Source organism: Chanos chanos, chromosome 3 (assembly GCF_902362185.1).
Source record: "Chanos chanos chromosome 3, fChaCha1.1, whole genome shotgun sequence".
NCBI classification, from domain to species: Eukaryota; Metazoa; Chordata; class Actinopteri; order Gonorynchiformes; family Chanidae; genus Chanos; species Chanos chanos.
The window spans coordinates 24,623,662-24,646,228 of NC_044497.1; the positions used below are offsets into that span (position 1 = coordinate 24,623,662).

The window sequence follows — 22,567 nt, forward strand, 5'->3', positions numbered from 1 at the left end:
GTGTCTGTGAGACTACACTTCCCTGCAGAGAAAGACAGAAAAACTACAGTTCAGCAATACAGCCAAACAAAAAAAAAACCTCATGATGTTGATGTTAATTTCGATACAAAAAATAGTAGTTCTCTGAGATATGACAGATAAATCATTAACTTCATGTTGACTGACACATTGATACAAACAGAGACACACACAGATAGACACAGACATAGGCAAACACACACAGACACATACCCACACAGCGACTCACACACAAACACACAGGCTCACAAGGATACATTCTCACATACCCACACACAGACTCACAGACATGCACATACATACTTAGAGACACACCCACACACAGACACACAGACAGTTTAGTGAGGGAGACTTACGAGGCAGTGAGTGTGGAGTTGAGAACTAATGTCGTGCGTATTCTGTAGAGCTGAGCCAAGGTCAGCTTCTTGTGCTGTTGCCCAGGCAACCTTCTACTGCTATCTAAGCCCTCATCCAGAGAGGCGTGGGAGGCTAGTTCTCCATCAGAACCACTGCTGGAGGGCTGACTCTTGCTCTCCCTGCCCGGGCGCTTCCTCTGGGTCACCCGGGCCTCGTCCTGTTTCAGTGTGTCTGAGAGTATGTGCGACGGAAGACTACACGTCAGTCGCTCTTTGTCCTCACTCTCACCATCTTCACCAAGAGAAGCGTCCGCGTTGCTATGGTTTAGTTCGGACATGCTCTTGCTGTAAGACAACCCATCTGTCACACGTTTAGAGGCGGAGCATGCGGTGGCAGCCCTGGCAACATTGCGACCGCCCCCGCGCTCATGGACACACTGTAACAGGTTGTCCTCAGACCGGGACTTCAGGGCCAGGTTCTGCAGGAAGTGCAGGCGTGACTGCACTGGAGGTCTACGCCGCGGCTTCAGCGAGTGTGCCACCGACAGCTGAGAGCCGAATGACGTCCTGTCCTCCTCTTCCTCCTCACCATCATCATCCTCATCTCCTTCTCTTTCCTCTCTCAGGACACGGCTCTGTTTGTCCATGTCTTCTTCCTCTCCCTCCATCTCGGCCTCGTCTGCCTCCGTGTCCTCCCCCTCGCTGGCCACGGTGCGACCCCGTAGGTCGAGCAGAGACTCGGGGGAAAGGGTGCCGTAGGCGCTGTCCATGGAGAGAGAACGGGACTGGGGGTCGAGGTCCTGGGGGGACACCCTGCCCTCCTCACACTCGGGCACTGGAGGGTAGTCCGCGGGGGGGTGGGTGGCCACAGGCGAATTAGGCGTTATGATGATGGTGCATGGCCCCCCTGGATCTGTCTGTGGGGTGGAGGAGTCGGAGGGAATTCCAGAATCTTCCGTGTCCATTACTGAGAGTGTTTCCGTGGAGCCATCTGACAGACTGACAAAGGGATAGTTGAAAGGAGAGAATTTAAGAGAGGAAAGAGACAAGAGAAGGAGGAAGGTCAAATCAGTGACCTCACTGATAATAATAATAATAACAATAATAATAAATTACAAACTTAATTACTCCTCAGTCAAAACGAATTTTAGGTTATGATGTAAGCGCTCTAATCTTTTCTGCCAAAAAACATTACTATGGGAACAGAAAATGTTGCTTTGATATGTGGCAAATAGCAATTACAGAATCCAGAATTTTCTCTATGATTTTTTTATATTATGGTCCTGCTTGTTTCAATGGTGCTGTACCAGATGCTCCTTAAAATGCCAGTCTTTAAAAGGCTGATGAGAATCAAATGATACCTGTTGTTCTGCTCTTTGTGTTTTAGGCTTGGAGAGCTTGTGGCAGAATTACTGCTCTCCTCTTCATCCACCTCCTCTTCCTCCTCCTCCAGTCTCTGTTTCAAACAGGCCTGTCGCCTGTGTGCCTCCTCTGTCCGGAGCCTCTGTAACTGATTCTACAAAACACACACACACACACACCATAAATGTCATTTGTGCACTTACAGGACTTTAAATAACACTGGTCTTCATGACCTTATTTATTTATTTATTAGAGCTGACAGAGAGGAAAAAAAAGTTTGCGAGGGATTATACCTGGACGTTACAGATGGCATCTACCCAGCTTCGCCCCTGGGTGGCGCTGTTGGCCTGGAAAGAGTAAGCAGCCACAGCGTTCTTGAACTCATTGAGGTAGATGAGTACGAACGAGCCTGCGAGGGTGTGAGTGTGTGGGGGTGGAGAGACAGAGAAAGAGCACAAACATGGGAGATGATGATTGTGAGCGGTTCCATTAACATACACCATTCATCACACAGACACATAAACATTTACATTAAAGTTTCTGAATCTCAGGTGGCTGTAGGGATGGCTACATACACGGTTTTTATATGTGAAGAGCATGTTTAATACTCACTGGCTAGAGCTCTCTTTTATAAATATTACTAATGATCTCTGTCTCTGCACTTTAGATCCCTACACACATAATAAATGCATCTTCTTTTTTTAAATGTCATGGAGACATCCTTGCTTTGTGAGTGTGTGTGTGCGTGCGTGCGTGTTTCCTACCTGGATCTTTGAGCTCTTTGCACACCACATTGTGAATAAGCAGAGGCTGTCTGATGACCTTCACTCTCTCTAAACGCTTCACTGGTTTAGTGATCAGTAGGAGATCTGTAAACAGGAAACAGTATACGTCCATCTGCAGACACAAAGAGAGAAAAACATTCAGCTCAGCTCTGTACCGCCCATGGAGTGACTGTCGGTGTTTTTCGTTTGGTGATGAAGTAAACGGGTAATGGGTGGTTCACAGTTGACTTGTGAGGCTTACTCTGCTGTCTTTGCCCTCTTTCATGCGCAGTGCCCCCTCCAGGTGCAGCTGTCTGGTCTCCTCTGGGGAAACGTCTAACATGGGGGCCATCAGGTCGAAGCGGTTGAAGTCTTTCAGGGCCTGCAGTCGGGGAAAAGAGCTTTAACTGTGGGCCACTCTGTTACGCTATTTTGGGACAGAAGGCTAAAGCAGATCTCAGTAAGGTGTTTCACTGGTCCTCGTGTTTGTGTGTTTTTGTTTCAACGCTGAGCATTAGGTATCTCAGTTCAGTGAAGTCCAATGGTGTTTACAGCAAAGAAAATGTAATATTAAACCTCTGCAGGACAGTGTTATACATTCCAGGTCAGGGACATGTAGTTTGACCTCGCTAGCCATACGCAGACATGAACAAGCATATTCATGAATAAGATCCCTGAAGAAAAAGACAACATTTTGGTGTGTCGTCTCCTCACCTTCTCCACCTCCTCACTGCCCCCCTCCACCGCCTCATAGGACTCCACCCGAGCCGAGATGGCAGCCAGTTTTTGCTGCTCCTGCCGCTGTCGCATCTGAGCGTCCACGCTGTTAATGAAGCCCTCCACACAGACCACCTGACAAACACAAGGCCACTCACGTCACGCCCTGTTACATCGCTCCCTTCACTACAATGCTCCTTTTCTCCAGTCAGTAAAGGAACTATTCAGACTGAGACTACGTCCATACAATCATAAAGAGATTAAGAGCCAGTGGCGTCCAGTGTTCTCTCTCTCACCATGTGGTTGAGGGCATCTCTGGTCGTGGGTTCGTCTGTCTTTTTCAGGATGCTCTTCAGTAGCAGTGGGTACTTGGTGAGTCTCTGGTGGGGTTTGACTAGCATGTCTGCCAGTTTGAGCCTGTTGCACTGTTTATTGGCCTCTGCCCACTGTACACAGAATGGCAACACACTTAACACAGTTTAATATACACAGCTGAGGCTACACACAGGACTACAGGAAATGGACCAAAAGAATGCGCATTTGATGTTAGGATTAATATTTGAGATGAGAACCTTCATGTTTTGAGTTTATATTTTTATATTATAGAGTCTGAAACAGTCCATTAGAGAATATGTGGAATTAGACTTGAATTAACCTAATAAACCCAGACTGCATCTACATGATACATGATACAAATAAGATCAGCCCTAAAGCTCACACCAAAGAAATGTGGACTGGACATTTGTAGATTAGTATATAATAGACAGAAATAGTGATTGGACAATCATAGGTGACTATGGAGGAGACAGAGATAGTGATTGGACGGTCATAGGTGAATACAGAGGAGACAGAAATGGTGATTGGATGCTTATAGATGAGTATACAGAGGGGCTCACACACCGTCACATAAATCCTGAAGAGTTCGTTGTCTCTCAGCAGAGAACGCATGTATTCCAAACAGGCCTCCTCCTCCATACAGTAACGAATATAGGGCTGGAACCTGGAGGCAAACTGCGCACACATGCACACACACACACACACACACACAAACACAAAAAAATCAGAACTCACAGTCAGATACAATTCAACAAAAATAGAGTATCAGGGGTGCTAGAACAGTGTGCAGTCATGTGTGAGCATTCTGTGTGTGTGTGTGTGTGTGTGTGTGTGTGTGTGCATTTGTGTATACTGTGTCTGTGTTTGTTAAGTCTACTGCATTGCTGTACAGCTGCCACATAGTGTAGTTAGTGATCTTTGTCCAGTTAGGTTTGTGTAAGTGTTGCTGAACTCACAGTGGTGAAGCCATGGTGCAGGTCGGCTGGGTTAAGGAGCGTCCGAGCCTGTCTGGCTTTCTCCAGCGCCGGCTGCATCACCTGCACCCACAGGGCTGTGTGTACACGCACTATGTCCTGAATGTTACTGAAGAGTTTCACAGACTCCACCTCACCCAGGAGTCCGCTCTCCTGCAGGTTCAACAGGCCACACAGGAACAACTGCACACAGGAACACACACACACACACACACACACACACACAGAGCCTCAGCATGGAGCTGCATCAGGGGGACCACATTGCACCCATGGCTTATACTTTAAATAGGTGGAGACAGTTTGAAACATGTATGTACAAGACAAACGGTGGAATGGGCCTGAGCATGGAGGGAGAGGAGTGCCGTGAAAGAGCAGAGAGCTTGTTTTGGATGGACCTACATCAGTGATGACTCTAAGTTTCTTGATGTAGGCTGCCTCTGTCTGCAGCAGCTCCCATATCGCCTCCTGCTGATGAAACTGACGCCTACTCAGGGTCTGGAGGAAAAAAGGAAAAAAGGCAAACAGAGGGACTGACCATTAGAAAACAGCTCAAACAAAAAACAGCATTAGCACATTATATGAGACATGATGCTTGGAAAACGTACATTCAGAGATATGGATATAGCATGACAGACAGACCAATGCCGTGCTCCGCTGACTGACAGCACGTGTGTCTGCTTTTAAAAGCCACCTATTTAACTGCGCAATAAGCCTCTGAAAGGGAGAACTGTACACAGACATTCAGCTGTACCTTCTCAAACATATGCAAACATTTTTGCTTTGTTCTGATTATGCAAACAGCTGTTTGAGGTAATGTGAGTGCACACATCAGCATGAATGGTGATGGATGAAAATAAATTTGCACTACAGGAGGAAACTACAAGTAAGTCTGCTAATCTGAAAATGATGTTACCACATTGTCTTTAGGTCTTGTGTACTCTTGAAGAGAATGCATTTTTCTGCTCTGTTAAGCAGGACAGTGAAATGCATCGGTGTAGGTGAAGGATTTTGTTTAACAGAGAGAGCTGAGCGAGTATATGGGTCTATATGTATGTCGCAAGTCAATGTTTTGGGTTTAACATGAAGCCTCATGCCAGCTCAGATACGAATCTCTGTGTGTGCGTTCACTACCTCTGGGCTCTCTAATAGTTGTTGCCAGCTGTCCTCCAGGGTCAGACTGGGCTCTTCCTCCTCTTCCCAGGAGTCATGGTGGAAGGAGAGCTGTGCTGGTACCCTGGGCAGGCCGTAGTGTGTGTACGACTGCAGTTTATTCTGGAGCTGCTCAACTCGATCCACCTCCTAACAAAGCATAGACACACACACACACACACAAGCATGCAATACACACGTACATACACACACATACAGAATATACAAACGCGTAATACACACAGACACACAATACACAAACATGCAATACACACACAAACATGCAATACACACACACGCAATACACACAGAGATACACACAGAGATACACACACACACACACACACACACACACACACACACACGTACACAGTGAGAGGAGCAAAATGAGTACATTTATCTCTTAAATCTTTCCTCCAATTCAGTTATTTACATAAACAGATTTTTTTCTGATGAATATCTGCTGCTAGGAAAGACAGTGTGTGACTGAAAAGATAAGCTGTTTATCTGCTGAGAGAGCTTTCCCGTAAACATGTCTCCAAACAAACCACAAACCTCATCCTGAAGGTGCAATGTCTTCGTCAGTTTTCTGACACTCATGGCACCAAAACTGTGCCCAGCTGCCCCCCCCCCCCCCCCAGCAATCAACTCTTCCTCCCTCCATATGGCAGCCACAGAGCTAACCACACAGCACCACTCTGACCTCAGGTGACTCAGACAGAGAGAGACACAGAGCTGGCTGTCTGCATCCTCATTTAAAAGAATCTCTCTGACAGATGTTTACAACACTCCACCAACATGCCACTCAAATCTCTCCAACCCTTTACTTTAGTGTCCAATTACACTCCTTACACCCTGTCACACACCTCTGACTGACCAGGTCCCCTGTGAGCCATTGTTCTGACGAGACACTCTCCCCTGAGGTCTCAGACAATAGAGCAGAGAAACACACAGTTGTGATGGTGATGGTGGTTTTGGGGGGGGGGGGGGGTAGTTCAGGGGAGGGCAGGTCCTACTAGGACACTGGGCCTGTTCTCCTGGTCCCTCCTTTTTGGGGCTGGTTCCTGCCCTTGTGAGAGTGAATGAGTTGTAAAATGGCAGCTACTGTCTCTGTGTGACATTGGACAGATCACGCCGCGCATATGAGTCACAAGGGTTGGGAGAGCATTAGAGAACCGTGGACAAGCATACCACAAACAACCAACTGTGTATCTACTGGTATGATGGAGATGTCCTGCTATCTTAACAAATAAACAAAAAAACCCAAACAAACAACAGAGTTCTTTTCAGATTACAGATTCACTGCACCTCACACAAAGACTCACCACACAGCTTAATGTAAGTGTCCATGTCAGAAGAAGAATGAGTATATAATTAGGTTTTTTTCTTAAGTCTTCTCATAAAGTGTTTTATAGACACTCACCAGACAGTGAACTACAAGACATTTCACCGGAATGAGTGATGAAGCCCTAGGTGGAATTATGTCCTACTAAATATTAGTCAATTCATTCTATTCTATAGCTCTAATGTGTGTGGCCATATGACTCATTCTGCTCGTCCACCCATTCTGTTCGGTGGTATTTAAAAGAGGGAGTAGCCAGTGAAGATTACGATAAGCTACAAGTTAATCATCTCCATTATCAGCAATTCTACTGATGTTACAATAAAAGCAATAACATTACATTGCCACTCAGCATCCACTGGCCTCCCTGGATCTCTCTCTGTTTGTGTTTGTGTGTGAGTGTGTGTGTGTGTGAGGAGCGGGATTTGTGTGAAGGGGGAAACCCCACACGGAAAGCTGAGCCAACATAACCTCTGACCTCTGATAAAAAACCTTTCTGTGGCGCTGTCTGTGTGTGTGTCTCTCACCTTGCCCGCTCCGGCGGAGAAGAAGCCACTAAAGCGACTAGCGGCACGGTTCTTCCAGCTGTCCGGCCCAGCTGTCAGGGGCGTTATACTGGGCAGTGAGCCACCCAGCTGAGCCAGCGAATCTGGGGATGGGATGTTGGCATCGCCCAAGAACTCGGTCATGTTCTTTCGGCGTCGTGCCTGACCCTGGCGAAGAGAGAGAGAGAGAAGCACTGAGAGTGAGGCCAGAGTTCTGGGGTAACCCTGTAAAAAGCAGCAGAGCTGAGTTTCTACACACACTTGTACACAATGAGAGGCAAGAAGAGGGGAATGTGTAATGTTTGAGAGAACGAGGTGGAGAACAGTGACTATGCCAGTCAGCTGTGAGAGGGCAACTGGGATTCTAAGTCTCATACAGAGACAGAAACTTAGACAGAAAGCAAAAAGGAAAGTAAAAAAACAAGAGGAAATGAGGAAAAAAGATCACAAAATGACATTGGTGCCATAAACAATGACGAACAACGTTCTGACTGCAGGCGGAAAGCTTGGACAGGAATATGTGTGGAGAGAAGATGGCTACACAATTGGTAGGAAATCTAGGGGGTTCCTGAAAACAGAATGACCTCAGCAGCCCGTGGTCAAGTCATTACAACCGGCCATCCCTGACCTGAGCAAAACAGAGTGACTCCATGCAAGGCTCCAGCTTCCTCTGCCGTCGTATGTAAAGGTGGAAGTCATTTAGTCCTTAAACTAAATTCTCCTAGCCTGCACAAGTGCTGTCAGTCATTGTTCTGGTGAGCATTGTTCTGCTGGCACAAAACTTAACTGTCCAGAGATCTTAATCAACTCTCTGAGTGCTGTATAACCAAACAAACAATCCGGCAAACTGCAGTATCTGAGGAAGTGCTTGTTATTGTCGTTGGCGCACGGCAGAGATGTGGTCCTGATGTGCGAAACTGCTCCTTAAAACCAATGACATTCCTCTCTGTCTGTCGATGTCCCCCAACAATGCTTCTTCTCGGCATTCCATGACCTCTGGAGAGGACTCAGGCACATTAAAGAAGGAATGTGTAACAACAGGAAACGATCCCGGGGAAAACAGTGGGATTCCCCCCATGTTCAGATGGAATAAGACGTATGGAGTGTGGCAGCAGGGGAAAATACCTCAGCAAAATGACCGTCAGTAGCACTGAAGCTGAGTAATTTACAGAAATGCAGAGAGGCCTACGACAGCAGCTCTGCACCGGGTCTCTACTGTATGTGGATTGCAAGAGCTGGTTTTCAGAACAAATGCCTTAATGCTCTTTAAAACCACACAAACAAGTCAAGGCTCTCACGTCCCTTTAAACGGACGTTTTTTCTCACTTCGGCCATCAGCAGGTATGCTGCTCTCATACATCACAGCCCTCAACATCATATCTTTGGCCTGAGTGCTCCAACAGAGATTTCTCCTGTTCTTACCACTCAGTACAGTTCTTAAGCTCCTCCAACCTCCAGAAAAATGTCAAACCAGACAAGGACATAGGACAAGCATTCAGACAACCCCCACTTCCCTCCCTCTCTCCCCCTGCTAAATTTAGAGTTGCCGTGTTGGGACAAATAGGTTGACCACGGCTTTAATGAGGGGGTTTCAGATGAAACTTGGCTAAGAGGACGTGGACACAGATGTCAGGAAACATCTCTCTTCAGGGAGGAAAGACAACGGATGCTTAGCCAGGGTGAAACTGTCATCTGAAGGGTACTACAATCCTGTTTGTAAGAATAAAACTGCACTGGTAACACTTCACAGCATCACCTGTCTTCCTCCGGCTTACAGAAGACCTGTACACCTGTGCACACGCACATGCACACATACACTCATAAAGGGCAAAGCAAAAACTTCTGCCTTCTGCCTTTTCATTAGTAAAAGCTTGAAATCCTCTAGCAGTTCACTTCAACAACAACAACAACAATAATAATACTGGGGAAATAATAGTTAAACTCTAGGATATCATGTCATTAAAGAGAATGACCATCAAATTGAAATTATTACTGGGGGTAACGAATAATAAATTAAGATTACTACCACTATCAAATTAACATTACTACTGGAGAGAATAACTAACAAATTAAATTACTTTGAGAACTGAGAATTGATTACTTGGAGAACATGAACAACAAATTAGGATTACTACTGGACAGTGTAACCAACAATTTAAGCAGTGGGTGCAGAAGCGTACTCACCATGGCAGCGAGAGGCATGTCAAAAGCATGGAAAACCATGGTAATCCTTCAGCTGAGCTTAACAAGCCTGACTCCCAGCAGAGCCAGCTGCTACACCCTCTGAAACCCCTCCCTCCTCCCTAAACCCTCCGCTCACAAATACATGTGTAGTGTCAGGGCTGTCAGCGCGCTGATGCTGCTCCGCTGTCTGCACAGTGACAGAGCAGACCAAGCAGTCCACATTTACTCCTCTTTCTTCCCTCTATTGTCAAATGTGAAGTGGATCAGAGCAGGCAGTGAGGACCACTTTACTGTGTGTGTGTGTGTGTGTGTGTCCTAGCGTTATGGAAGTGCTGATAGGAAAAGCCAGCTAACTGATCCTGTCTGCCTGCATAGCTTTGAGGACTACCCCGATGTCTTAGCAACAAGGAGGATCTTGTCCTATTGTGTGGAGCAGGAAAGAGGAGGAGGGGTTAAGGAAATGCACAGTCATTTTGCATAGGTAGGCGGGGTCTGGAGGGGAGAGAGTAGGAATGGGGTAGTTTATTAGAGGCCAACTGGACTGCCCGATATAATTTAGAGATGCCGGTTTTTCACTTAGAATGCCCCCCTCCCTTCCACCGTCCCATCTAAGTTATAGAACAACAGACAAGCAATGTAAGTAATATACCAGAAACACCTGACCTTATCTGCCCTTTCTGACCCTTCCGGTACAATAGTAATAATATACATACATACATACAAACATACATATTGATACACTGATATACTGAAGATGGGAAAGTAGAGTGAGGGTCAGGTATTATTATGAGTTTGTTACACTCAAGCAGGATTTTCCAGGGTAAACTATCTAAACAAGGAAATGACCTTGGGAATCTGTGTTGTGGGGAATTCCCAAATCAGTGCATGTGCCGACAATCTCACTTTCCTTGTCGGATCTGTATGGCGACTTCCACTGTGCGCTCCTGAACTCTGATTTCCATGTGAATACTGTCACTGTTTAATCTGGAAGTTTAACATTTGATTTGGACTAATTTGGACTTGGAGTAACTTATTACAAAGCCCTGATATTTTCATTAGGTACTCACCAAACCTTCAATAATGCCAGCTTACAAGTACAGAAACAGTTCTTTTTACAAATAGAATTTGTTTAGTCTGCATAATCTAAATAAAAGTTTTTGTTTTTTTAACTGTGTTCCATAAAATGATTTTAATACTAAGGGATTCATTTATTTGGCTAAAGGTTCAAGTTGTGATGTTTGCTATTCCGTTACCTCCTTTTTTTAAATACAGAACAGCTTTTGTTTCAGTAAAATTTAGGTCAGCTGCTCAAAAACATCATTAACATACCTGAAAACAGGCCTTCAGTTTTTTAAAAGAAGGCCCTGTTGATAATACCGTTTTTTGTTTTTTTCTTAACCAAGAGCTCTGGGCCTGCCCATCTCAAGCAAAGGGGCGACAGTTTGACCTCGTCTGTTTACAGGCAGTTTGACCTTATCTGTTTACAGGTGCCTGTCTCCCTGGCCTCTGTGCCACACTCATCAGCACACAGACAACCCTGAACTCTCGCTGCTCATGATGAGGCATGTGTGGGAACCACTGCACTGGTCTCTGCTCCCTACCTACAGGCCAAGTTAATGAGATCAAATCCCCTTACTGCTAGGTCCCTTATCTTATCTCCACTGCATGTGTGTTTAACCTGCCTTCAGAGGAACTAAAGGGGGGAGGGGGCACACTTTTTCCAGGAAAACAGCCAACTGTTCAAGCATGTGGATTGAGTGGGTATAAATGGCAGGTGGAATATGTGGGGGTGGGGGTGGGGGGGGGGGTGTTTCTACTAAGGGGAAATTAAGAATGTCCTTTGATCACACTCTGATTAACGATGGGAAAGTGGTGAAGCATTAACTAGTGTGGACGCATGGTCAAACACAAATACACACCCACCCACTAGCAACCATGCACTTAACACTCACACACACATGCATGCACACACAGAGCACAAAACACCAGGAAACAAAATGTACACACACCAAAATGCAAACAAGCACGGAGACAAACAAGTCACGTTTCTCCTTGCCTATCTCTCCACTCTCAACAAGGCACTGCTTTCAGGGTCAACAAGACACACATCCATAAATCAAACCTGCACGTCCCATATGGGCCGTGGGGGACTAAACAAAGGACCTTTTAGAAAAGAGGAAAAGAGTGCTCACTGATCAAAACAGCAATGACCAGGTTGACTCTTATCATCTGACCCAGATAAGGCTGTGTATGCCTGTCAGTGGGAAACCAAGTTTGAGCCTGTGATTCCATTACACACACACACACACACACGCTTGATTGACATCACAAAGTCATAACCAAAAAAGGACCAACCCCCCCCCCCCCCCCCCCCCCCCCCCCCCCCCCCCCCAGTGCCAAGGAAGATGCTAGATAAACATCACGCTGAGGACTGATAACACCTTCCCTGGAACAGATGGAATGCTTGGGTTTGGAGACTGAATGTAGACAAAGGATCTTACCACATTTTCTCTGAAAACACAAAACACTGAGTTTGCCATGGATTCGTTATGACAGCCCTGGGAAATTTGTCCAGTTTGTCAAATCAAAACAAACATTCTTACAAATGTCTTGATCAAGAACCTTCATTGCTGATCACTTTACACAGGGACAACCGCTGGCCGTCTGACTGAATGAAACATTTGGAGAAGGCTGGGGGGGGGGGGGGGGGGGGGGGGTCTTTGCTCACCTGACACTGCGTGGAAGAGGGGGTTTGGTGGGGTGTTGCCTCTGGCAGGGTCTCTGGGACCATGTGAAGAAGATCCCAACTCCTCCAGGAAGACAGACGGCCAAAACGTACCATTATCCCAGTGTACCCTGTCTTATTCCTGAATTCAACCAAAGACATTCAGCAAAATCCCTGTCAAAGCTTCAGAAGACCAGCCAAGGTCCACTTCCGAAAGAGAAAACTCCAAAACTGGCCCAGACAGGATTACCGGAACACAGGGTGAGAGGGTCAGCTGACCCAGTCAGGATCACCAGAACACAAGGTGATGGGGTCTAAGAAGCTGTGTCATGATTTAAAGTGGCAGAGTCCGATAGATGGCTGCAGAAATCCAGAGTAGTCCAGAGAGAGAGACGTGCTATAGGTCCTTCTACTGCCTCAGTCACTCTGAGTCTGAGCCCAGCACTGATAAGCTAAAGTTGCCTAAACACACAGTGTGTGTGTCCTCCCACTGCCTACTCACTCTCCACACCTCAGCAAGTCACACACACACGCGCGCGTGTGTGCACACAAACACACACATATTTGCCAAAGATGTCCATCGCTAGCCGGTACACCCAGTATACAATAACTAAACAGAATAAAGATTAAACTTTCCTTCTCTTTGTAGGATGCAGGTATAAAGGGGAAAAACAACTCACCTATGACATTATTCAATTGTCACATTTTAGATAAGACAGACAGACAGACAGACAGACAGACAGATAGATAGATAGATAGATAGATAGATAGACAGATAGACAGATAGACAGATAGACAGACAGATAGACAGATAGAAAAAAGATAAAGATACAAAAATTAGACATAAAAATCATTTACCAAGGTGAAAGTTCAGGTGATTACCCTGGGTTTGATTCAGCACAGTTAAGGATTTCGCTGCATAATTTTATACATCTACATTACAAAACATATCCCAGATGCTTCGTTTTAACATTGGTGGAATGCTCTTCTCTACATTTGTCCTATGAGAGATAAAGAATGTGTTAATGGTATTGCCATTTGTCCCTACCATGGGTGTCGATGGTCTGAAACTAATGATTTTAACCTGTTATCCTAAATCAAGATACCAATCAGTGCTCACATCAGGGATACTTTACTTCTGTGGCTAAAGAACTAGCGGGTGCACTCTGAGTAGCCCTTGAGTTGATAGATCTACTGTTTGCTGAAGCCCCCAAGTCCATAAAGAAAAAAAAAACTATAAAACTCTGTCATAAGACTTCAGTCTAACTCAATCACCAAGTGTACAAAGGCATGCTACTTTTCAATTCCATAACAAAATGAGATAATATCATTAAAAGGAAGTCTCTACAATTCTGGAACCGCCCTTCTAGTCTGATCTGAACCTTGATAGAAAAAATAATGTTATAACAAATGTAACGTAGGTCATGGCTCTGTGAGAATGAACATCAATCAGTGCTAAGTGAGGTGAGTTATTCTGAGGAAAAGGTCTGCTTCCTGCTGTAATCATCAGGTGTCATGAGATCATTAACACCTCTGACGTCCGAATGACTGAATTTTCATCTGATGAAATTATCTGACACCTTTGCTTCCCTTTCAAGCACAAAGTTTACCCACAAGCAGAAACAACTGAGAAGGACAAGTCTGGACCTTTCTTTCCAAATAAGTCAAATGCTGTTTTTTTTTCCCCCAATGTGAAATGACTGTAAGATTGAGGTTGAACACAGTGTGCAAGGACACAAGGTAAATACCCAACACGATATCCGCCATCTCCCTCAGTAGCCTAGTTAAAGCACAGAGAAAATTCTGGAATGGCAGCCTAGGGTTGTGAGTGCACAGAACAAAGCTTTAGACACGTCTCTGGTTCTTCTATGTCGTGGTGAGAGTATATTCCCCTGCGTCATCCAGCCCACAGTGCCCCTGGGGGGCCGCGTAACACCTCTGATCTCATTACCTTCGCCGTTGTGTGAAAACAGGCCTCTCTCTCTCTTTTTATCAGGCAGCCCTTAGGCAACAATAGTGCATCCCTCTGTCTCTCTCTGGCTCACACACACACACACACACACACACACACACACACACACACACACACGCCTACACACAACTGCTGAGTTGCATAACCATGTTTCTAAACAGCAATAACTGATCTCTTTTACTCAACCCTGCAAGTCCTTTCATTTCTGTTTTCTGTCCATAGTTTCACCATGTCGTGATTTCAAACGGATCGTCTTGTCGATGGATCGGGAACCTTTTTTTTTTCAACAAGAAGAACCAAATAAATCCAAATATTTCAGAAGAAACACTTGTGAAAGAGGTAGAAATGTCGGGTAATAGCAACATTATTGTTGGACTTGGTGTTGGTAAAACTGGTAATCATTACATATGGCACTGAGAAGGGGGGCAGAAAAACCCAATTCTCTCTGACACCCACTGATAACGCCAAGTGCAGGCTACTCAGTGCAATACACAAGATCCGTCTTGTTCAGATCTGCCGCAAACCCCCACCCTCCCACCTTCACGACAGACTGGTAAAAGAAAAGCTGCTCAGTACGAACTTTATCAGGAACACTGGCTTCAAAAGCAGTGCAGAGGATCAGCAAATTCTCTCGGTATGTTGTTCTCGTCATGTAAAACATGAATGAAGATTTTGGTTTGACGGCCCTTCAAAGCCATAAAAGCAGGCTACCCGAAACAAAGAGAAGCACTTCAAAGAGGCCACGATGGTAACAAGGTCGATTTGGGGCATCAAAGTGTCAGGAGGGGGTCTTGTTGGTCCCTTAACACACTGAGGGGCTTCGTTCTTCCTCAAAGGTCAAAGTGTGGTGCAAGAGCAACAAGCAGTGGGCTATGAAAGCACATATGGGGGTCAAATGCAGCCAAAGACAAAAGCACAAATAAGTCTCATAAAAATTCCTGTGAATTCCATAAGCAGGGCAATAGGTGGGGCCGGCTCTGCCCATCCTCTGAGAATCTTTGGGGTGAGACCGCTCTCACCCACAACATGCTTCATTGTGAATGCGTCAAAGCAGATATAAGACTCCCTGCTTACAGAGTCACAGAAACAAAACACAAGGGCAAGCCTTGCATGTGAAGACTGCCTTACAAGGAAAAACAAAAAAACAAAAAAAAAAAAAAAAAAAAAACCTAAACAAATAGATGTTTGAGATTATGGACCCCTGAAAAAAAAGTCTAGGCTGGGTAACAATACAAATAAAAATTTTTTAGGGATGTTATGGCATTTCCACCATTAATTCTGATGACTGTTTTTGTGAGTATTAGTTTCCTCAGTCTAGTTTGTCAGGTGTTAAGCCAGGACAGGATGTTTGGCATTCTCTTCTTGGTTTCATCTCAGAATAAATTGCTTTATCAAACCCATCTCACTTTCTTTTCAGTGCCTTTCGGTGTGTGACACAAAGGGCTTCGAGTCTCAGAGATTTACAGGGTTTTGACGAGTTTCTTTCCACATTGCGGCATTCCAAATTTTACTTAGCTTTGCTCAGTCTCAAATCTGTCCTGCTACTGAGGGAGAACACAAGCATGGAAAGTCTATTCTCATTTTCCCTTCGATTAAAAAAACAACAACACACACATCAGTTCTCAGATACGCATTCAGAACACCATTTGCATTTGATGTTGGAAAAAAACAATGTGTGTGAGGACATAGTGAAACCTCTTCTAGGGGAAACAAAAAAAAAGAAAAGAAAAGATTTGGCAGGCTTGACTGCCATGCAAATTCTGTCCAACTGCTGTCGCCAGGCAAATGTCTGGGTATGACCCCACCACAAAGGACAATCAAAGGTCATTTCGATCTTTTCAAAACATTGGTAAATATGATTCAAACACAGATTTTTCAGTGATCAAACCATTGGTGTATTGGGTCACCAATACGTGATGGTTCACAAACAAGCCTGCACCCTGAGTGTCTGACTCTCCAATGCAGCCATAGACCAAAAGCCGTGGCTCTCCAGCCTGTCATCAGTTTACCACACTGCTCACACTGAAATTTAACATATGTAATTCAACAGAACTGATTCAAGATCAGCTCCCCCATCTCTAGCCTAACTATTAACTATAAGCTTCAAGCTAAAAAGCTGAAAACAGAAAATCAAACAAACAACCAAAAATGGAGATAAAACGTAAAAAAGTACTTGGGCAGAGAAGAGTGTGCTTTCAGAAGATGAAAGCTGTTATCGATTTTCAGTTAGGGAGAGCCGACCTGTTTAGAGAGCCAACTTCTTATGGGTTTCTTATGAGTGTGGGGAAATGAAACGGAGATGAAAGCTTTCTCCAGGGATTTCTCATGAAGTCAGGCCCCAGAGTGGATTCACAAATCCAAAAACAGCTCTACCTGAGTTGGTCAGAGACACAGACACGTAACGCCTCCAAATGGGAGCAGTGTCAGACATGTGCAGACTAGTCTGACGGAGTTGCGTAAGTTAACACAAGGCAGGGAGCATGGAAATCGGGATATGGAGACGCAGAGATCTGGTAATAACTCCTGTTTTCTGAGGGGTGGGGAGGGGGTGGTCACACGAGAGCCAAACTACCCACGTACCAGTTTGTCTCACCCTAGTCTGTGATGCCAACAGCACCCTTGTCAACATCATCCCAAACAAGCGTGTCTGAGGGAAGTGAGGGAGCTCCCAGGCTTACCCGCAGACCAGAGGTTCATGAATGATGATTGCTTGGATCTGTGTAAGCGTGTGTGTGCAGGAAAACATTCACACTTGTGTGAGACCCAACATCTAAACGAAAAGACTAGTTTACACAGATCATTTATTCAACCCATCTTATTCTGTGTTCAGACAGAGACCAGAACACCATCTGCCCCCTCACCACTCTAACTACAAACAGTGATCTCATTTATCCAGAGACACCTCACATCCCTCTCCTTCAGCTAAACACCCAGTTAAAAAAAATACCACTAATGAAAACTAACAGACTTTTTGGTAACTTAACAGTGTCCAAACGCTAGACCATAAAGCAGCCACTGTCAGCAAACAGGAAAACAGTCCAGATTGAGGACTGTTTTGTTAACAGGAGCATGACACAAACAGACCACAGATACCAGATGAGAACGTGTTCCTGTAAATGTGCAAAACCATACTACGACCACCTTACATGTCTTAAAGAAATGTGGTCAGGGACAGAAACAGAGAGTTTGAACGCAGTCAAAAAGTGATTAGTTTGTGTAGTTCCAGTCAGTGTGTTGATGTTTCGGTTTGTGTGTAACGAAATGGGCGGTTATACTGACCAGGAGATCCACGCTCTCTCTACGGCCCAGAGAACCGTGCTCCAGCTTCTCCCCGCCCGGCGTGAGGATGTACGGGCTACTGCTCTGGCTCCCTGCAGGCTTCATGTTGGGCAGACTGAGAGAACGCAAGTCCTTCACCCCCTGTTCTACCTTCAGCTCGTCACCTGGCCGAGCTACACACACACACACATGTACACGCACACACACACACGCGCACACACACATACACAGGGACACACACACACACAAACAAATGATTGAGACATGCTACTACACAGATGTGCAGACCTGCTTTAAATGTTCACTAAAACTTAATAAAACAAACAAACAAACAAACAGAAAACCTATGATAAATACCCCAACACAAAAGGAGAGACATACAATGTGAGCTGTCATTATTTACAATTTCTCATTTCATAAAAACATCATTGTATCACTTAGCTTTTACACATCACAAAAGATTAATTTACAGTAATAAATAAGAATCTGTGCAGACACACCAGGAACAGAAAAAAAAAAAAAATACTTACGTTTGTCATTTAATTTAATGTGAGGATATTTTCTCGGCAATAACATGAAATCATGAAACGAAAAAAAAACCCTTAATTATCTGTCACTCAAATCCTCAGCGCACTTAAATTCCTTCACAAAGTTCCAACTCAAGGTGATGCTCCACTGTAACTCTTTACACACAGAGCAGTGCTCAGTGGAAGACTCAGATACAACTCGTTGAGACGACTAAGCCAAAGAGCAGTATACACGGAGAGTATTGTGACCGTATGATCCGTCAGTGCAGTCTGAGCCCCACACACTGTCCTCATCACTAACATTTACTCCCCATCTCCCAGCCAGCAAATGACGCAAAGCACGGAACACATGGCTAGAGTGTGATGTCTGAGTGAAGTGTGTCTGATACAAGAAGAGGAGGGGGCTTTTTGTTCCTTAGTCATGCATGCGCAAATGAAAGACGGGGGCGGTTCCCTCAGGTGAAATCTGACCTGGTGAACGGTGAGACGGATTGCTAGTCACAGCATTTCCTTAGAAGGATGGTCGTGTCCCTCACTTGACAGTTTACTTTCTCTTTTTTTTTCGTTTTAACTTAGACGGTAACTCGACAGGAAGAGGTCAAGATTTCATCACACAGAAATGATAGAAGGAAGCTGAAGTTTTATAGTCAAGATACAAAGTGGAAAATCTGTGGTTTGAGGTGAGAGGTCTCAGGTTGTGGAGGGGAAAAAAACCCACTGTACGAATATGCGCAGTCTGATTGATTTGCAGTTTGAGTTTGCAGTTGGCATACCTTTAACTTTAAGATAGTGTCCTCCAAAGCGATAGGCCTCAAAGCTCAGTGACAGAGGAGTGTTGGACTGATCCAGGAACAGGTCCACTCGGGACAGCTCAATGCCTTTACGCTCAAACACTGGTCCCACTACCTCACTACCGGAAAAAAAAAGCGAAAATTTCATCATTACGGTCAATGTCAAAGTTCGTATGCGCTTCCAAAGAAATCTTTGCTGTCATTTATAGCAATCAGAAGAGAGAGAGCTGATGGTGCTAAAATGCTCAGAGAGCGTTGGAAGCAGGAAAATCCATAGATAAAAGGTATTTGATGGTATTTTCTACAGTGCTCTACCATGTCTCACCGTAGCGTTTTCTTTTTGACAGCAGGGACTATCTCAGTGGCTATGTCCACATTCAAGTCAAACTTAAGGCTGAAGCACTCCTTGCTTGGGTCCTGTAGGGGGCAGTAAACACAACATGAGTCACACAGAGACCTAAAGCCGACTACTTCTAATCATATGATCACATGAAGGGAGGGGAGAGTGAATAAAAATTGCCACATTTCAATAAACATCTGACAACACTTATCAATACTTAGTCAAATGAATTTGAATTTGTCTGTCACACATCTGTCACAGTAACACCGTAACCGAGCAACAAACTAACAATATAACTACTACAACCCAATAACACAACAATGCCTTCACACAAGTTAGCTGAATCCATCAGTAAAAGTGCTGTTAGTATGAGAGTTACTGTAAAATGCTTATTTTTTGACCCTTGTAGGAATATGTAACTCGAAGTGACATAAGCTTCAGTGAGAGCTTGATGCTAGGTATGCGCACACACGCATGCGTGCCTGTGCGTGTGTGTGCAGTGCTGCCTAAGGCCATTGACTAAGCCCTTCTCTCTGTCTTTCTCTCACACACATGCACACACATGCGCACACATATATACACACGCACACACACACGCACGCACACACGCACGCACAAAGATATTAGCTGAGTCAGGTTCTCTGAGACGACACAAGAGCAGCCAGACACAGGTATGTTGCAGAAACATGTTAGCATTAATCTCTGCTGCCTTTTCTTCTCTAGTAAAGCCGTGTGAAAAATCAGTGAAGCAGTCATTTGTTCTGGTTTCATTTCTCACACTGCAGCACTCTCCTATGGTCTTAACTCTGTGCTTTTGTGCTCAGGTAGATCTTTAAACACTGTGTTAGATGCTAATGTTCAAAAACATTTCAATGTGAGTCATGAGACTTTACACATCAGCACTAATAAGTAAAAATCATAAGTCTAAATGGTTTGGGGTGTAGTAGTAAAGTGAATGAGATCACACTGGAGAAATGAACAGGTTTTTTTTTTTTTTAGATGCGGTAGTTAGAGTTATGAGTGTCATTTGATTTCATGCTCCTGGTTAAGTCTGGCTGTGTAGAAACAAACAGGATGGGATTCCAGTTCAAACAGTTCAAGTTTCAAGTTTCAAGTTTTATTGTCATTTACTAGATAACAATGTAGACATCATTATCAGCAATGAAATTCAATGAAACAGCTCCCCTGGCCTCATCCACAGCCCAGCAGAGAGCCACACGGGCCTGCCCTACCTCTGTATGCCGTCTCCGTGCCTTCTTCTTCACCAGCTTTATGCCCCCAGCTTTACGCTCTCTGTTTCAGCACAGTTACACACACACACACACACACACAATACACACACACACACACACACACACACACAGGCATACAACACACACACACACAAAGTCATTTAGATCAGCCAGGCTCCACAGTAGAGAGAATAGTTATGCAGACCAGAATGGATTTATGCTGAGCTACATGATAAATACCATGTGTGTTTTTATCTGAACCAAAGCCTAAATCATGCCAAAACTCACTCAGCCCTGACAGACCTTAGAGTGTAGCATATGACTGACCGAGGTTGTCTTAATGTTTGTGAATGGTAGTTCTGGGTGGTCAACTCACCCTCGTTCACTGCTGCCCTCCTCTTCCTCCTCCAGGTCAGAGGGGGGGCTGGTGCGAGGCGGACAGGACCGAGTTGACACGTTCCGCGCCAGGATGGAACCTGGGAGGAGATGAAAGAGTGTGTGTGAGCGTATCAAAAAACAAAGAAAAAAGGAAAAACAAAGAAGAAAAACTCTGGGAGGATCTGACCTTCTCCACATTCTATGACTGTTTGTCATCCTGGATTTCTCTGGACCGCTCTTAGATAAATGTCTCAAGTTAACAAGTACACATTCTTCCACTGCTATTTAAAGCCTCCAGGATGCACCTGGATAAAGCTCCACATGCATCCCACCAATTAACACACACAAACGTACAGACACTCTTCAGTCATTCACAAAGTCACACTTCTACATCATTAAACAATCAGCCACCGAAACGGAAGTGGACCAGGATTAAACTCTGGTGTCTGAGTGGTGCAATTGCCTCATTTCATTTGAGCTCACATTAATATGATGACCAATCAAAGTTCACAGGAACAACAGTCCCTCCCTCTCCCTCCCCATCCGCTACAATAACAACTCATCACATTCACTGCTAATGAGTTTATAAGTCCAGGCTTTTAGAAAGAGAGTAATTCACTTCTGACTGAAAACAGACAAAGAGGACTGCAGTGATTCAAATACAGACTCTGGAAACTGCACATTTCATGACTCTGGGTGTCTTTGAGTGTATAAGAGGTGTTTGTCATGAGTCTGGGTGTCTGTGAGTGTATAAGAAGTCTTTGTCATGAGTCTAGGTGTCTGTGAGTGTATAAGAAGTCTTTGTCATGAGTCTGGGTGTCTGTGAGTGTATATGGGTCGTTTGTCATGAGTCTAGGTGTCTGTGAGTGTATATGGGTCGTTTGTCATGAATCTGGGTGTCTGTGAGTGTATACGGGGTCGTTTGTCATGAGTCTGGGTGTCTGTGAGTGTGTAACAGGTGTGTGACGTGGCTGCGTGCGAAATGGAGGTGTCGGTTTGGGGTGGGTGGGGCGTACCTTGTGGCTGGAGGTCGAAGCGAGGGTGGCGGTCAAAGTGCATGTTGTCGGGGTCATCCAGGTGACAGCGTGTGTCACATGACTCACACAGGTGCAGTGGGCTTTTATTGTTCAAGTCCTGACACTCGGGATGGTGACACACCTGCACACACACACACAAAAACAGGTTTACACAGAGGTAACAGAACACTGGACAGAGGGAAAACTGCCAAGACACAGATGAATTAGAAAGAGAGGGAAAAAATGCTTTTGTGGTTTGTCATTGTGTATTTTTTTAATTCCTTTTTAGTATTCCTGCTCTGTCACACTCTGGAGGTTTCTTTCTCGGTAACTCTTTGAAATACACGCACATACAGACATAGAGACGGCCATGTGTCAAAACACAGTGTTTATTCCACAGGAGAAAGCACAGAGGCAGACTCTGGGCTGTGTCACGCCTCATCAGTCAGGCACTGGGACAAAAACAGCGTTAGTCATCTGGGTTAGGGCCACATTAACTACAGGCTCACAGTGCCTGCCCTTCCCATGTGGAGGAGTGTAGATCTCTTTGGTCCAGATTA

The 22,567-nt window shown here is 44.9% G+C and overlaps 1 protein-coding gene across 1 annotated transcript; it reads right to left on the reverse strand.

The window, feature by feature from the left end:
- Positions 1 to 370: 370 nt before the first annotated feature.
- Positions 371 to 22,065, reverse strand: plekhg5b (pleckstrin homology domain containing, family G (with RhoGef domain) member 5b). The gene is made up of 18 exons (XM_030768665.1): positions 22,008 to 22,065; positions 20,990 to 21,089; positions 20,614 to 20,674; positions 19,367 to 19,458; positions 19,024 to 19,160; positions 17,724 to 17,896; positions 7,546 to 7,731; positions 5,659 to 5,826; positions 4,927 to 5,022; positions 4,510 to 4,710; positions 4,118 to 4,228; positions 3,514 to 3,663; positions 3,215 to 3,352; positions 2,763 to 2,882; positions 2,501 to 2,633; positions 2,030 to 2,145; positions 1,736 to 1,890; positions 371 to 1,373 (listed from the first exon to the last, which is right to left on the reverse strand). The coding sequence occupies exons 1-18, from the start codon at positions 22,048 to 22,050 to the stop codon at positions 371 to 373; spliced, it is 3,183 nt and encodes a 1,060-aa protein (XP_030624525.1). The 5' UTR covers positions 22,051 to 22,065.
- Between the last annotated feature and the right edge of the window lie 502 nt (positions 22,066 to 22,567).

Bases quoted from the DNA above. Each gene is read 5' to 3' on its own strand.
- plekhg5b (XM_030768665.1), bottom strand. From the start codon at position 22,050: ATGCACTTTGACCGCCACCCTCGCTTCGACCTCCAGCCACAAG. The intron at 17,897-19,023 runs GTATGCCAACTG...GTGTGTGTGTAG, and splicing joins ACACTATCTTAAAGTTAAAG to CTCGGCCAGGTGACGAGCTG. The intron at 3,353-3,513 runs GTGAGAGAGAGA...TGTGTTTGTCAG, and splicing joins GAGATGCCCTCAACCACATG to GTGGTCTGTGTGGAGGGCTT.